A 16765-nucleotide genomic window follows, 5' to 3' on the forward strand; every position below is an offset into this window, starting at 1 on the left:
CTTGTTGCCAATATCACGGATTTTTACTGCATTTCCCTCCTCTTAACACAGTCCCTTCCAGATGTGGAAAGGTTTGGTATAGCCTCATGTCAAATCTCAGAACCTACGCAAGGTCAGAACTTGGATGGGGGACCACCAAGCAAGACTTTGCAGAAGAAGGCATGTCTGCTTTGCAGTTGTGTTAAAAGCCCCTTGCTGGGCAAAAGGGCTTCTTTCAACTCTAGAAGTCTTTGGTTGTTTCCTCACGTGGAAAGACTGCAGGAAATGGGGGCCCTCCAGACAACATTGTGCCTGATTCAGGAATAACACTTTTGGGCTCTGGAATTTGCTCCTTCGGTCTGAAGAAGATGCTATTTAATTATGCATCTATGAATTAGTTCATTGGCCGTCTTTCTACTGTACAGGAACTCAGGGTGGCTTACAATTCAAACAACAACAAAACACAATAAAATACATAAAACAAAAAGCACCAATTTAAAATTAATAATTTTTAAATGCTTTCATGAATGAAACATTTTTTTCCTGCTGCCTCCTAAAGGTCAAGAATGAAGTTGCAGCCCCTGAAGAGCAATCCCAGCAATCTCTGGGGAGGTTGTTCCATAATAGTGGGGCAGCCACTGAAAAGACCGTCCCAAAAGATGAGGTTCATTGGTTGGTGGGACAGCGAGGGCCCCTCCCTGTGATCTTAGATCTCACTTTTCCCATCTAAAGGGGCACAATGCAACATGGCTGCATATGGGGCATCTATTTATTTATTTATTTATATTAAATTTATGTACCGCCCTTCCCCCAAAGGGCTCTGGGCAGTGCACAACAAAACAACAAACAATAAAACACACAAATACAAAATATAAATTAAATAGTAACTGTAAAATAAAACCCTTCAAAATACAGCGTATAGTACAAAATTATAGGCATCCATTAAAATCCACATTAAAACCCTCCCAAAGAGGGGGAACGGTGGGGCCCAAGATATAAGAGGATAAAGCAGAAAGGAGGGGGCACCTCCATTTGAACACTGGTGCCAATGCAGGAGGGGAGGATGTGTGGGATGAAGCTCCACTTTTAAAATAACACAGCTGGCTGCAGCAGGTCACCTTCCCTCTTAAGTTTTTAAAAAGTGGTTTGTCCTCCCCAGCTGGGCCTCACTATTGTGTTAGAGTGCGACACCACCAAGAAAATTTGGGATTCTGAACTGTGGGCAGAGGTGACGGAGAAACAAGAGAGCCGTGAAGGCCCTTGTGTATCTCCAGCCTCTCATTTATAAATACACGTAACTGTGTTGGCTTTTGTTCAGCACAATTTTTATTTCCAGCTCCGAACAGCATTAATGATCTGCAATGCTGTCGGTTTATCAGTCATGTGAAAAAGAGGTGGCGCTTTCTCACCGCCGCGTGGGAATATCGCCAACCTTGACACTTTCTGAATCATCCGGCTTTTTATTTTAATCCCTCAGTTTGACTTCCCAGTTAACTGCCAAATCATAGAAGTTTTTTTCCCCGCCTTTTAAAATATTTTTTTAAAAAAGCCTCTAAGGCTTCAGCGTGGTGAATCAGGATTCAAGGCAGTTTACATATCTCAGCTAGGCTAATCTATCAAACAGTTCACATTTTCGTTTGGTTTGTTTATTTTGTAGACTGACTCGTGGTTAGTTTTCACTCTTGAAGTTAGCGGCTTCAACTTTCTTACGTTAAGAAAACCCTTTTCATGTTGTTTGCAAAGGAATCCCTGCATGTTGATCATGAAATCTCTGCACATAGCAGAAGATACTGATAGTTATTCTGTGCCCTTCTTTGAGTCTATGTCTTGGCCTAGTTGTACCCAAATGCAAAATTGGTGTGTCCTGGAACTGCGTTCCCCCATTTCCCTCATGTTGTGCATCATAAGGAAAAATTAATAATGACTAACAAGCTATGTTTTGGGTTATGTTTGCCATGACATTGGGGTTGGAGTCGGCCAAGTTTTTCACTGATGAAAAATGGAGGAGGGGGTCCTCTCTGACCCCTAGAAAGGCTGTGGTGGGGGTTGTAGGACCTACATGGGCAAAAGCCACGTGGGACTTGGCTGTGGCAAGGAGCGGGATTGGTCGAGATTTCCTCCAAATGGAAATACAGGGCTAGATCCAACCCTGTATCTCCTCAAAAACAAAACAACCTAATTTTTTCCATGGTTGAAAAATGTTCATGAAGAAATAGCATCCTTTGCTTCGCCTGATGTGGCAATATGAAAGTTCAAATAGAATAATTTGACCAGACTTGAATGTAAGTGGAATTGGAAGATATGTTTATTATTTACATCTCAATCAACCTCTGCTGATGCCAAAAAGATTCCAGATGGTTTACTTAAACAAAAATATAGCACAGCATAACAAAAATATGTAATGTGACTGACATGAAGATGAAACACGAAATCTAGTATTTGGTTTTTAAAATAAACTCAAGTGATTTCTAGCACTTGCTTGAAATGAGCATGTTTTACATGTGAAATATTAACAACAAACCTTGTAAAAGTATTTAATTTAGGCTAGAAAAACCAAGAATCTTTTTAAAAATTATTTTCAGAGTCATCTTTCAAGCTTGTTTCTTTCCATTTTTGACTTTCGTATTCATAAGGCTGGTTTTGATTAAATGAACATAAGCATTAAAAATCATGAAAGGCAAGTACAAAGCTACATTATTTTAAAGCATAACTAGAAGAGCCGATATGTTTTCATTCCAAAGCTGGCACGATGTTTCTCCCTCCCATATAAGTTTGATTTCTGATCTTCATTTGTGAACTTAGTCTGTTTGTGTGTGGACAACTCAACCTAAAGGGTCGATCCAAGTCGGAGAATGTGTGTGCCCATGCAGGAAAAAAATGATGGCGGGTCATATGAATCCCCCACCCCAACATTTTCCTGAAGTCAAAGTGTTCATAGGTAACAAGTGTGCTGACAGGGGAGAGAGTTCAACTGGCATTTAACTAATGGCGCTGTTGCCTTTGTTGATGCTGAGATGTGATTTGGCTGGCCTCTGAGGAAGCGTGCAGCTTTGTGATGATTGAAGGGGCCACCAGCTGAGCATGGAGCTGCATATCAAGCTAAATCCACCCCTAGTGATTGCTTTGGAGTGGACTTTATCTATTGAACCTTCTTCAAAGGTTTCCATCTGCATCACTATCCAACTCACATTTTGACATGAGTGTGGCTGAGAGGGAAAGTGCTGTCTCCCACAACCACTGGTCAACCTATCTGAAAGGAGAGAAGGAAGAGTTTCCTGCAGGTTTCTATAATGAGCGCTGAGTTGGGGACGTGTCCAGTGATGCGGTGGGGATAGGAGTAGAAGTTTCCTTCTGTGCCTCTTCAGCACCCAAACTGTAGACATCATGCTGGCAGGGGATGGTGGAAACTGTAGTCCATGACATCTGGAGGGCCGTGAGTTTGACACCTGTGCTTTAGCACAACAGGTGATAAAATGCTGGCAACATACCCTGTGCGCACTTACAGTTTGCAGTGAAGCAACTGGCTCAGAAATGGGGTTTCCCCACATTTCTCATTTTATATACAAGGAGCTGCCCACTGATTGCTCCAAACCCAGCTGCCATTTGCCTGCTTCCAGGTCCAGGGGGTCTTTGCTACCTTTTTCTTTCTTTGGGGGAAAGGGCCCCTGCAATAGTCTGAGCTACTGTGATGGACTGAGGGTATGAAATTAGAAGAAGAAGAAGAAGAAGAAGAACAAGAACAAGAAGAAGAACAAGAAGAACAAGAAGAACAAGAAGAACAAGAAGAACAAGAACAAGAACAAGAAGAACAACAAGAAGAAGCCCAATCAATGTCCAGGGACATTGCTGGCCGAGGAATGGACAGGACTGCTCCTGCATGGGCGAGGGGAGACAGGGAGAAGTGGAGAACCTGAATCAACTCAAATGCTCCACTGTCCCTGCGCAGGCAGGGAAAAGTTGCACTTTGCTTGCTTTCAGGAACCATGGGGATTCTCTGATCTTCAAGGCTGTGGGTTCAGGAGGGGGAAAAACATGTGCGCAATTGAAAATCTGCCCTGAGGGAAACGTAGGTTTACTGTGGGGCAAGCAGAAGTACACAAACGGCCATAAACTTGAAGGTGTAATGATTAAGAGTGGTGGATTCTAATCTAGAGAACCAGGTTTGTTTCCCCACTCTTCCACATGAAGCCTGCTGGGTGACCTGGCCAGTTCTCTCAGCCCCACCTACCTCAGTAGGTGTCTGTTGTTGGGAGAGGAAGGGGAAAAGTTTGTAAACTGTCTTTTTTACCCTTCCCAATAGATGAAGGGGTAGAACTTTTTGGAACCACGCATTCATACTCAAAAGACTGACAAATAATAGGGAGACTGATGGCTTGAACAACTGCTATTATAGGTAGCTGTTCCACCTAGCAATTTCCACTGTTCTAGGCCCTTTGAACCTGTGCTTGAACCTCTGTTGATTAGGAATACACCTAAATTTGTCTTCTGGCCAAACAAAGATCAAGGCATTGTCGAATTGATTTGGGGACCAGACGTCTCTTCAGGTGTAATTTCAGGACCAATTTCTGTGTAAAAAGGAACACAGGCATTTTATAAGGGTGAAGATTGCTAGGAAGGTCTTGCTTCATCGTCAAGGGGATGGGAATCGCAGAAGGCTATTGAATTTCAGTGACTCCTGGCCTTGGCTTTTGTACACCTTCAAGGTGACAGTAAATAAAATCTCTTCAAGATTTGAGGTGAATGAAAGATCACGAAAGGCAGACAGCTGGATCTTGCTCCCGTAGAATTAAAAGTTATGGTTTTCTGTTGAGTTCAGAGGGTAGGTACTCCAAAGAGGTGAAAAACACAAGACATGTAGTTGGTATACTGTGTTTTCACACATCACACATCACCGCCCCTCTCATTGCCCTGTGCACTGGCTGCGTATTTGACCATCTGCCAGCCCCCTCCCAGGGTTTGATCACTGGGGTGTGATGCCAGACGTCTCTTGTTATTAATTATTTTCTGAAGGTTACTGCTGCTATAGTTTTAAGGTTTTGTACTATTTTAACTGGGATTATTCAATTTGTTTTATTGTGTTTGTTGTTGTCCTGCTGTACACCGCCCTGAGCCATTCGGGGGTAGGGCAGTTTATCGAATGAATGAATGAATGAATAAACAAACAAACAAACAAATAAGGGAGACAGAGCTTGGCAATCTAAGATGTAGGATGAGTGTGTAGGTGTGCATAAAAATTTTGTCAACTGCTCAAATTATGTTCCCTTAGATGCAGTGGCGTTGCACCCATGGGGCGGGGTAGGGGGTGATGCCCTGGGTGGAGCAGTGGCGGAGGCATGGCCGGGCTGTTGAGGGGGTGTTCCAGGATGGGGCGGGGGCAGGTGACACCGTGGCAGGGGCACACGGCGTGTGCAAACCCCGGGCATAGCTTCCCCTTGCTCCGCCTCTGCTTAGATGTTCATCCCTGCTGTGTCCAAATTCAAACCTGCAGAGTTCAGTCTAATTCTTTATTTACACTATAACATCCTTGCCTTCTAAACCACAGGTATGTGAAGAATATAGATAGGATCCACCTTGTGTTGTGGAATCATGGCTGCGGGAAAAGGGGAAGCTTCTTCTTCCTATACCCTGCCCCTTGAGCAGCACGTTTAGGCTGAAACATTATACATCAATTGGGGAGTAACCAGTGGTGGGATCCAAAAATTTTAATAACAGGTTCCGATCGTGGTGGGATTCAAACAGTGGCGCCGCCGCACACACGCACTGTAAGGTTGCAGTTCAACCTTGGAAAAGGTCCTGCTGGAGATTCTGGCAGAACACCCGGGAAGGGGAATTTCACTGTTTTGGTTATCTTGCTTTCACTCGCTTGCCTGTGTGAAACTGTCTGTGTGAGATTCTGTGTGAGAACCTGACCTGTTTATCTTCTTTTGGCGGGAGCTTGTTTGATGCCCTGTATAAGCGGCTGTTTGAGTTTTGGGGGTTAGTTCTCGCATTGCCTGTGTCTGACTAAGAATGCCAGCTCAATAAAGAACTTAATACGGTTGCTTTTGACTGGACTTTACTGGTTTGTTACACGCACCTCCAGTCCCTATTGGGCAGGGAGGTTGCTTTAGTAACCCCTTCTCGGCACTCAGAAAAAATTAGTAACCACTTCTAGAGAAGTGGTGAGAACTGGTTGGATCCCACCTCTAGGAGTAACTCCCACTAAATCCAGTCATGATTTTAATGTGGTATGTTTTAATGTAACTCACCCCGAGGCAGGTAATAAATGTAAAATAGAATAGTTACTGCGTGTGTATAGGGTAGAGGAAGAAGGAAAGATGAGGACATTAAGGAAATGGAGGCTTTAGGGTCTGAAAAATCAGGTCACAGGAAAGTTGAGGAAGGGATGCAGCAAAGTTGCACATATTGATTTGAAAACACCTCCCTCCCCCACCAATCTTTACCTGCAGATGTTCAGTCTAAAGATATGTATTGCTTGGCTGGCACTTGGCAAAGGATCGACACATGGCTCTGTTATGAAGACAAGTGAGCTTGTTAAACCTCAACCACCTGTCTCTCTCCTTTTAGATATCGACGAATGCGCAGTAAGGAATGGAGGCTGCCAGCAGAGTTGCATTAACACTGTGGGGTCCTATCACTGTGATTGTGAGACAGGATATCAACTTCATACCGATGGACGCACCTGCATAAGTGAGTAATGACGGTAATATCCATGCAGTACTTTGGGGAAAAGGAAATCTACAAGTGCAAAATGAAAACGGGAAAACCTTTAACATTGTGGTGTTTAAGAGAAACATATATTTACCCCCCAATAAATTATAATCATGTTATCGTGCTGTCAGGAATGTTACCAGCTTGGTTCCAGTTTTTTGTTACATGGCACTTAAGTATCCTAAATACCACCTCTGCTGTTCTGTGCATGTGTTCCAAGTTTTAGAGAAATGTTGTATTAATGGTGCTCTTATATGAAATGTTCAGGTATGTGATGTGTGTTTGGAAATGTGCCATGTTAATATACTTGATGAACCTACTGTCTTTGGGAAGCTCACCACAGCTGCCTGTTGGCTTTCAATCACAAATCCAGCTCACAATAAAATGTGTGTGAAAAACTATAAACATTATAGCCATAGCAACATCAAAATGATAAGAACTAGCAGTAAAAAGAAAAGGGCATAAAATCAAGCCATAGAATGACAGGTAAAGATAGAGGTAGAAAAACAGTTCGGCTAATATTCCCTTGCAGATTGCAAAGGTATCAACAGGGTTTCTGAGGAGAACTAGCTTTCTGGAAGGCAATGGGAAAGAAATCCCATCATTTAAAACTCTAAGCAGCCTTGGACCAGAATATCCAGGGGGCCCACTGTTCTCAAGTAAGCGGAACCAGCACTTAGCAGCATCTTCTGAGTGGAAACTGTCGATTGTTCTGTAGGTAGTGGAATTTCTTTTATGTGTGGTGTTGAAAAGAGGTTCCCTAGACGGTGCACGTAATAGAGGTGATCCTCAGTATGTAATGCACCGACTTGTGCCAAAGCCATAGTAAACATCTTCAGTTCTCTGGTTCGTACTTCACCTTGTGAAGTCACAGCAACAGATTCAGAATCCTCCATCAGCTATCAGTCAAGAGATTTCGACTACATTCTCCTCAGCCCCACTAATGTCCCCACACATGCCCTCCATCCTTCTAACAACCGAAATGAAGAAAGCCATTTCTGTAACTTCCTTTCATTGTAATTTCCTGGTGGATCTTCTTTTTTTTTTTGATGGTAGTGGCCAGTCAGTAGCCGGCGATCGTTCTGAGAGTACTGGAAAGCGATTTTCCATCAATACCTGTAGCTTTCACTTCTAACAGCTGCTGCGGTTGTCACCAGAGGTCTCTGAACATATGGCTGGTTTAAAATCTGTTGTGTAAACCAGGCCTTATTGAGCAGGAAATGTATGTTATGCAAGTCGCTGAACTGTTGCTGAAAAGACACTTTCCCATTTCTGTGATGTATGATTCTGTACTTTTCTCTACTCCCAGTTGACATCACGAGGAGACAGGCAGCTCAGCACTCCTACATATTTAGGGAGAGGATTCACAGGAGAGTTCTCATGATGGCAACCTTACTGTACATGTAACGTGCCATTGCCCTGTTACTCATGAGGGAGAATCTTAAATCTGTAGCCACCCCAGGCAACCTGAATGGGTACCAAAGAAATACAAAATGTTTTTTAAAATAGATTTGAATCCTACCAGCTTTTTCATTGGTGCAAGTGAGACAAGGGAAGGTCAAAGGAAACACATCTTCACACAACGTGTGATTGGTGTTTGGAATATGCTGCCACAGGAGGTGGTGATGGCCACTAACCTGGATAGCTTTAAAAGGGGCTTGGACAGATTTATGGAGGAGATGTCGATTTATGGCTACCAATCTTGATCCTCTTTGATCTGAGATTGCAAATGCCTTAACAGATCAGGTGCTCGGGAGCAACAGCCGCAGAAGGCCATTGCTTTCACATCCTGCATGTAAGCTCCCAAAGGCACCTGGTGGGCCACTGCGAGTAGCAGAGAGCTGGACTAGATGGACTCTGGTCTGATCCAGCTGGCTTGTTCTTATGTTCTTGTTCTTTAGGTCTTGCCAAACACCCCTCCTCACTGCATCCCCACCTCCATTTAGCTGCTTTCTTTACCACAATCTCTGCTCTGCCTTTTTTAGGAGTCATCAGAGGCCATTCCTCTCTCATAGTCCAACAGAAATATCAGTAGGATCCAACCCCCAAGTGGTAGATACTTCATTATTTCACTGTAGATACTTCGTCCTTTGACCATTATTTGACTGAAACCTTTTTCAGATGTCATGATCTACTGAAAGTGAGTGCTTCCCAGAGTATTTTGTCTGAAGAAATACAATGTGTATTTTCAGCTTTGTGTGCTGGTTTTGAAGATACATCCAGTACCCTATTTAGACAAGATGGCCACCACACAAATTGAAAGGGTTGTTGGTAATTTGTACTCCCGCTGTGTGTTGTGGGGTATCCCAAAACATACCATCTGAAAAAGGCTTAGGTATATGTAGAACTTCAGCAACCTCAGGTAGTTTCAAAGGCAGTTTTCCATTGTTTGTTTTATGTCAGTGTGAATGGAAGAGGTTCTTTTTTTCTTCCTGTTTATCATGAAATTCCAGTGAATGGCCACATATTACATAAATTGGCTGGGTTGCTGTCTCTAATGAGACTGAACGAGATGTGTGGAATTAGGTGAGTTAAACAGAAGAGCTTTGCCAGCTTCGTTGGCCTAAATGTGGACCAGTTTTAAACCTTTGTGTGTAAGAAAGCCAATTAACCCTGAATATTGGTCCTTGGAGATGCACATGGAAATCTAGAGCTTACATTACGATAAAAAAGATGATTAATGAAGCCTGGCATTTAAAAAACATACATTTAAAGCACTATCGTGTAAAGGTTTGTGTTTTATCACCCTGCAAAAAAATAAAAGCAAATAGATATTTTAATTGAGATACCAGAGCAACGGGGCATAGAATTCCAATTGTTGTTGCCAAGAGTGTGGAAGGGATTTAGCATGCTTCACAAATCTGCATATCGGCGCAGAGAGATTGCGGTTGCAATCCCAATTGATTTCTGCTTAGAATGTGAAAAACAGCTCAGTAAAGTATGGATAACATGACATCTGCTGAATCCATTCTTTTTTTTATTGCTTTGTTTGAAAGCGGAGGACTCGATGCACTCAGGGATCAGCCAATGGATTGTTCTGCTGTTTCTTAGGATAGTCATTGCATTGGCTTGCCTGCAGGAAACACTATGGGTACCGCAGCTGAAGCAGTAGGAAATAGTGTAAAGGAAAAATGACCCTCCTTAGATTTCTTGTGGGTGTTTCACATCAGCAACAAAGAGGTGATGTGTAAGTTGGAGGCTCAGGGATGAAGGAAGGAAATGAGCCATAGGAAGGCAGGCAAAATATTTGGCCACTGGTGGTGTACAGTTAAACAGAAGGTAAGGTGTTTGGCCCAGTGAGAGCAACACGGAAATGAACAGAACAACATGTGGTTTTATTGTTTCCATGCAGCTCTGAGGTTAATAAACAAAGCAGAAACACAAGGACAATTGGACAATTTGACAATTTGTTGTGACAGGCTTTAAGGAACAGTTCCCATATTGCAGCGTCCTCTTGTTTGTTGAGTGAAGGCACGAGGACTTTGAATCAGACGTTCCGTGGGAGTTTTGTGCCTCCCAGTCTTGTATCTGCCATTTTCTCTTTGGAACTGGTGTTCCATGGCTAGAAGCAATGGCTGCCTTCTCCCCCATGTTTTCTCCTCCATAATCTGTTCCTTTGGAGTTGCGATTGGCTGTCACAAAACTAACATTTTCCAAACGAAGGCTCACAAGCATGAGGACTTATAACAGTGATGGCAAACCTTTTCGAGACCGAGTGCCCAAATTGCAACCCAAAACACACTTATTTATCGCAAAGTGCCAACATGGCAATTTAACCTGAATACTGAGGTTTTAGTTTAGAAAAAAATGGTTGACTCCGAGGTGTGTGTTACTCGGGAATAAGCTTGATGGTAGTCAGTGACTTTGCTTTGAAGCAACCGTGCAACTCTTCCAACGGGAGAATCACGACCCTAGGAGGGTTTACTCAGAAGCAAGCCCCATTGCCAGCAACCGAGCTTACTCCCAGATAAAGGATCGTGCTTTAGTTCTTTGCATGAAAATCAGTGGGGTTTAACAGTGCTTAACAAGGTTACCTACACTGCTTTCCCAAAACTAGGTCTTAGGTTTCATGCTAATAATCGAGCCCAGCGGTCCAGGCCAGCCTAGATGTGTATGTGGGGGGGGGGGGGCACTCTGTTTGCACATGCCCACAGAGAGGGCTCTGAGTGCCACTTCTGGCACCCATGCCATAGGTTCGCCACCGCTGACTTATAACATATAAAAATGGCCCAAATGCTTAATTCAAAAAAGAACAATAGGGTCAAATGGACCTAGACCTCCCAGGTTGTCTGGGGCTACCTCCAACCCCCATCCAGTCTTCCCTGCTCCCTCCCACTGAACTGTGGGAGAAAACAAGGCTAATGTTGCATACATTGCTTCCAGTCATTGGGTCCATGACACTCTATGCATTTTTCCAGTCTCTATGGAGCTACCAACAAAGCAGGGTGAATAAGCATGGCTTTGGGCCTCCTCCCATCCTATCGGTGGTTGTGAGAGCAGCTTTTGAAGCATTTCCTCTCCCCCCCAGCTGAGCATCGGCTGTGTGCTTCCCAAAAAGACAGGTTCTGGCTGAGGAGGGCTCTTTGGTCACTGGCTCCAGGCAGCTTGGGTCTTGGATCAGTGGAAGAATCTGAGAGTATCTGGATGCTCTAAACCTCCTCCTCTTTTGAGCTGTGGCCATGTGATAAGTATTTTTAACTTAATTTAAATTTATATTTATACCCTGCCCTATCCCTGAAGGGTTCAGGGCAGCGAACAACATAATAAACAAATACAGCATAACAATATACCACTGATAGAATGCATAGGACTAAAATTGAACCAAATTTCAGATGGCGACTTAACACTTCAAACTAACAATTACTGAGAACAATAGCAGCAGCATTAGCAGCACATTAATATATGCCAACCTAAATCCATGTAATATCCAATACATTAATAATGAATCAATACATGAACAATAGTACATAACAATATAGCAATAACTGATTCAGAACCGAGGGTATCAGCTGAGGCCTCAAGGTTTGCTGGGCCCCTAGACCAACAGCCTCATCACACACGTACCACCTTGTCTCTCTGTCTCTCATACTGACAGACACCTGCACAAATGCAACAGTGGAAGTGGCAGTCTGCATCACAAAAGCCACATCTTTTCACCGATACATGTTTAGAGCCAACCTACTCTGTTCCCTGCCAGGAAAACATCCCACTCCTAGTGAATTACTGCTTGAAAACAGGGGTGATGGCATGGGGGTAAGGGTTGTCTCATCTCTACTGTGTTTTTGAAGATGTTTTCTGTAGTTGACAGATGAAGTTTGTTGATGAAGAAAGCTTAGTGTAGTGGTCTAGACTTCGTGTAGGGGTAGACTCTAATCTGGCAAACAGGCTTTGATTCCCCACTCCTTCACATGAGCAACAGACTAATCTGGTGGACAAGGTTTGATTCCCCATACCTCCACATGAAGCCTGGGGGACCTTGGGCTAGTCTCAGTTCTCTCAGAACTCTCTCAGTCCCACCTACCTCACAAGGTGTCTGTTGTGGGGAGAGGAAGGGAAAGGAGCTTGTAACCCTCTTTGAGACTCCTTACAATTGAGAAAAAAGGGGATATAAATTCAAACTCCTCCTCCTCCTCCTCCTCCTCCTCCTCCTCCTTCTTCTTGGTAGAAAAAAAACCCCGGAACTCATTCAGAACTCTCCCAGCCCCACCTACCTCACAACGTGTCTGTTGTGGGGAGGAGAAGGAGTTTGTAAGCCTCTTAGAGACTCAAGAAAGAGAATAAAAATCAATTCTTCTTCAACTCTTGTATGTGGTGGGGGGAGGGAGGGAGGGAGGGACAGATACAGGACAACCAATCCAATAAATAAGTCCAGTGCTTGTCAATAAGCTGCTGAAGCCAAGATGTCTTTTACCAAGGTTGTTCTAAGTTCAGTGCTGGCAACTGAAGCATGTGAACTTCTCCGGGGCCAACTCAATGCCAAAAACTCTTAACGCACAGGTTTTTGGAGAGCAAGAGACCAGGGAGTGAAGTCTCTTTGGGTCAAGAGACAAATGTCAGAAAGGAAACCACTTTGCTTTTAATTCTTTGGGAAAACATTGCTGCAGGAGTTGCTTTGGTTTCTCACATTGTTTATTCCAAAGCCCCAGTAAACCTTCTTCCCTAGGTTGTAGCATTACTTCTCCTGGGAGTTAAAGCGGGTGCCATCTTGACAGGCAAGATTTCTAGACTAAACTGAATCCTCTCTCGTTCTGGGATAACTTTGAGGTTACCAGTTGGTTGATTGATGGTACTGTGTCCTTTTACTAAACCCTCTGGTTGGATTTATAATGATGTTTTGATATATAGATGAGCTTTTTTAGTGTTTGAAGTTGCTTTGGGGAGCCTGGTGTTGAGCTGAAAGACAGCATGAAAATTCATAAATGAATATGAATGAAATGTTTGCCCTTTTTAAAAAAACAATCACCTCATATGCAAGAGTAGCCATGCCGGGTCAGACCAGTGGTCGTCTGGTCCAGCAGCGTTCTTTCCAGGAGGGGTTAGTCATTTGTTGCAGGAAGGCAGGGCTGGCTGGCAACTCTCTCCACCTTTTGAATGCTGTTGGACAATTACTCATTTTATCTATGAACCTTAATAGTGGGGTTGTGGCTCAGGGGTAGAACATCTGCTTCACAAGCCGGAGGGCCCAGTTTCCATCCCCGGAGTCTCCAGTTGAAAAAGAAGAAGAGTTTGGATTTATATCCTGTTTTTCTCAACCCCAAGGAGTCCCAAAGTGGCTTACAAACTCCTCCTGTTCCCTTCCCCACAACAGGCACCTTGTGAGCAGTGGTGGGATCCAAAAATGTTAGTAACAGGTTCCCATGGTGGTGGGATTCCAACAGTGGCGTAGCACCAATAGGGCTGGGCGGGGCACAACGGGGGCATGACTGGGCATTCCGGGGGGCGGGGCATTAATAATTTCTCTGTTACTATATAAAAATTGTACTGTAAAAAAAAGTTCCTAATTTCCAGCTGGTATCTTTCTGTCCATAATTTAAACTCATTATAGCAAGTCCTATCGTCTACTGCCAACAGAAACAACTACTTCTCCTCTAATTGACTGCCTGTCAAATACTTAATACTTTCAAGTACTTAATTTTGTTTCTAGAAATCAAAAGAAGGATACTTTCCTTAAACAAGGAACTTTACCATATTTCTAAAACATGTTTTTAAAACAGCCCAACAGGGAGAATTATCCCGTTTTCTACCTTCGCTAACCAGCCACATAGGAAACAACAGGACTTCATGATTTTTGGACCTAATGAAATTTCTAACGGAAAAGCAGACCCAATTAGTAACCCCCTCCCAGCACACACAAATAATTAGTAACCCACTCTCGGGAACTGGTGAGAACCTGCTGGATCCCACCTCTGCTTGTGAGGTAGGTGGGGCTGAGAGAGTTTTTAAGAACTGGGACTAGCCCATGGCTACCCAGCAGGCTTCATGTAAAGGAGTGGGGGAACAAACCTGTTTCACCAGATTAGAATCTGGTGCTCATATGGATGAGTGGGGAATCAAACCCGGTTCTCCAGACCAGAGCCCACCACTATACCAGGCTGGCTGCCTTGAAAGGATCAAGTAGTTGTTTATGTGAAACACTTCTACCTGAAACTGTGGAGATCTGCTTACATCTACGGTAGGCAATGCTGACTTTGATAGACCAAAGATCTGACTTAGTATAATGGAGCTTCAAGAATACATGCATGTATGTACAATTTGGAGTCCCAGCTAGCTATAATGGCCAATAGTCCTCTCTCTCTCTTTTAAATCCCTCAAAGCCAGTGGCAGTATTTAACTGGGAAGTTCTGATGAGCTGATCAGGCTACATTCCTATACCAACCTCTTGGCCATAGGAATATTTTAAAATTCTTAAATAGATATTTGATGGATGTTACCCATTCCTCTTACCTATTTCGTCCCTGCAGACTGATCCGATAGAAATCACTGGTACAGCTTCCCTTGAAGGGAAATAGAACTGAAATGTTAGCTCCTGAGGCAGGAAACTTCTGAGAATGTTTATTTTTCCACCCATTCAAGTAAAATCCAGGGGGATAATATAGTGTTTCAGTAAAGCTAAACTACCTGTTGGCAGGAATGCTTATTGTTTACTATTTCTAAACCACCCAGCAGTATTTCTTTTTTTGAAAGAGGAAGTTCATTCCAACTTTTATCAGGCAGCTTCTAAATGACTCTTTTTGGAATCTCACTGAACAGTTGCTTCCAGTTTTGGCCAGGTTGAAGAAGCTGTCATTGTTGTCTGGGCCCACTGATATCCCATTTCCCTTCCATTTCCATGCCAATCCCACTAGTCTGATGTGGGGAGGTCACTTTCCCATTTCATTTCTTCCTTGCTGGTGATCCTCTCATCCAGTGAGAGAACTAAAAGTGAGAACTGAAAGCAAAAAAAAAAATGTCTGGGGGGCATTTTCTAGGAGCAAATCTTGAGTCCAACTAGCTTGTAAGGGTAGCAGAGTCATAGGTAGCAACTAACTGAGTGTATTCCCACTTTATATCTTATAGCACAGGTGTCAAACTCACGGCCCTCCAGATGTTATGCTGGCAGGGGATGATGGGAACTGTAGTCCATAACATCTGGAGAGCCGCAGGTTTGACACCTGTGTCTTATAGGGTCCAGAATACCCATATACCTAGATAAAGCAGAAGGACATCCATGAGTATAATTAAGTAGATGTACCCTTAAGAAAGCTAGCAATCATATCTAGCTGCTGCTTCCAAGTTCTTTGCAGATATATGATTGTAATTCTCCATGCCCCTCCTTCATCCTTGATGTGACTTTTATACATTTTGGATTTTAATAACTGGCTTCAATGAAATGGCCTTGATAGATATCACAATAATTATGACTTTCCTCTGTTATGAGCTCATAATTAAAGGAGTTAACAGATATTTACAGGCAGTATACATGCACGAGTAGGGGAAAAAATCAACTGAGAAATAGAGGCTACATTCTTATCACAGAAGTAAAGGAACTAGGACAGCTGAACCCTTAAATCCTGGTCTAAGCCTGATTGCCCAAATCCGATCTCCTCGCCTGAAAGCAGGATTGATGATAATGGGCATTATTTTGGCTTGAAGCTTTGCATTTCAACGTCTCTGAGATATGCCTGAGTCTGACAGGAACGAAAAAGAGGACAAAGAAACTTTGCTAGTCTTCTTCGCACACAATTTCCAAGTGAAATGTAAGATTGTAAGGGACAATACGACTGATCTAGGTTGTCTCTTTCATTCCTTAGACACTGTATTATTATAATAGAAAGTGTTCAATGCTTGATTTAAAAAAAAAACCATTAGATTTATTTAATAGCATTTATTCTCTGAGAGCCAGTGTGGTGTAGTGGTTAAAAGTAGTAGACTCTAATCTGGAGAACTAGGCTCGATTCCCCATTCCTCCAATGAGCGGCAGTCTCTTGTCTGGTGACTGGATTTGTTTCCCTGCTCTTTCTCGTGAAGCTTGCTGGATAACCCTGGGCTAGTCACAGTTCTTCAAAACTCTCTCAGCCCCACCTACCGCACAAGGTGTCTGTTATGGTGGGTTGAGGAAGGGAAGGAGTTTGCAAGCTGCTTTGAGATTCCTTCCTGTACACAAATACAAAGAGAAGGGTTGGGCAACTCACATTTTGCAGCCAGAGATTAGCAGCGCTGAGGTAAATGCAGTCCCACTTGAACGGTTGGAACGACTTAATATGGAACGAGCCTGTTGAATTGTGAAACTATCACGATTACTGTAGCCTCCGAAGATTACTTTGAAACCCAATTACAATGGATTCTGGTTGCTCATTAGTGGGTTTTCAGTTTAGTCTAGAGAATCTTGTTTACTCGATAAGAATGTTGATTGGCGACTCGTGCTTGAACACATACGAACTAGGGACATGAGAGGCATCATAGCCCCATAGTAGATATGGTTCACACTGTTACATTATTCAGTCTTTGTACAGCTAGCCATTTTTTGTTCACATTATTTGTTGAGAGTCTTTACAGCTGAGGAAAATGGGGTGTAAATCCAAACTCCTCTTCCTCC

At 43.2% G+C, this 16765-nt stretch overlaps 1 protein-coding gene across 5 annotated transcripts in view; it reads left to right on the top strand.

The window, feature by feature from the left end:
* The window catches only part of LOC125438244 (multiple epidermal growth factor-like domains protein 6), a 281987-nt gene that overhangs the window by 174798 nt on the left and 90424 nt on the right, over positions 1-16765 (top strand). For all 5 annotated transcript variants that reach the window (XR_007245317.1, XR_007245318.1, XM_048506532.1 and 2 more), the window contains one exon: positions 6547-6669. Coding sequence is in view for 3 of the 5 variants with exons in the window: in XM_048506532.1 (XP_048362489.1) it covers positions 6547-6669 (123 nt within the window). In the remaining 2 variants the exon portion in view is untranslated. The remainder of the gene's footprint in view (positions 1-6546; positions 6670-16765) is intronic.

The sequence above is a fragment of the Sphaerodactylus townsendi genome, linkage group LG08 (assembly GCF_021028975.2).
Source record: "Sphaerodactylus townsendi isolate TG3544 linkage group LG08, MPM_Stown_v2.3, whole genome shotgun sequence".
In the NCBI taxonomy this organism is placed as follows: Eukaryota; Metazoa; Chordata; class Lepidosauria; order Squamata; family Sphaerodactylidae; genus Sphaerodactylus; species Sphaerodactylus townsendi.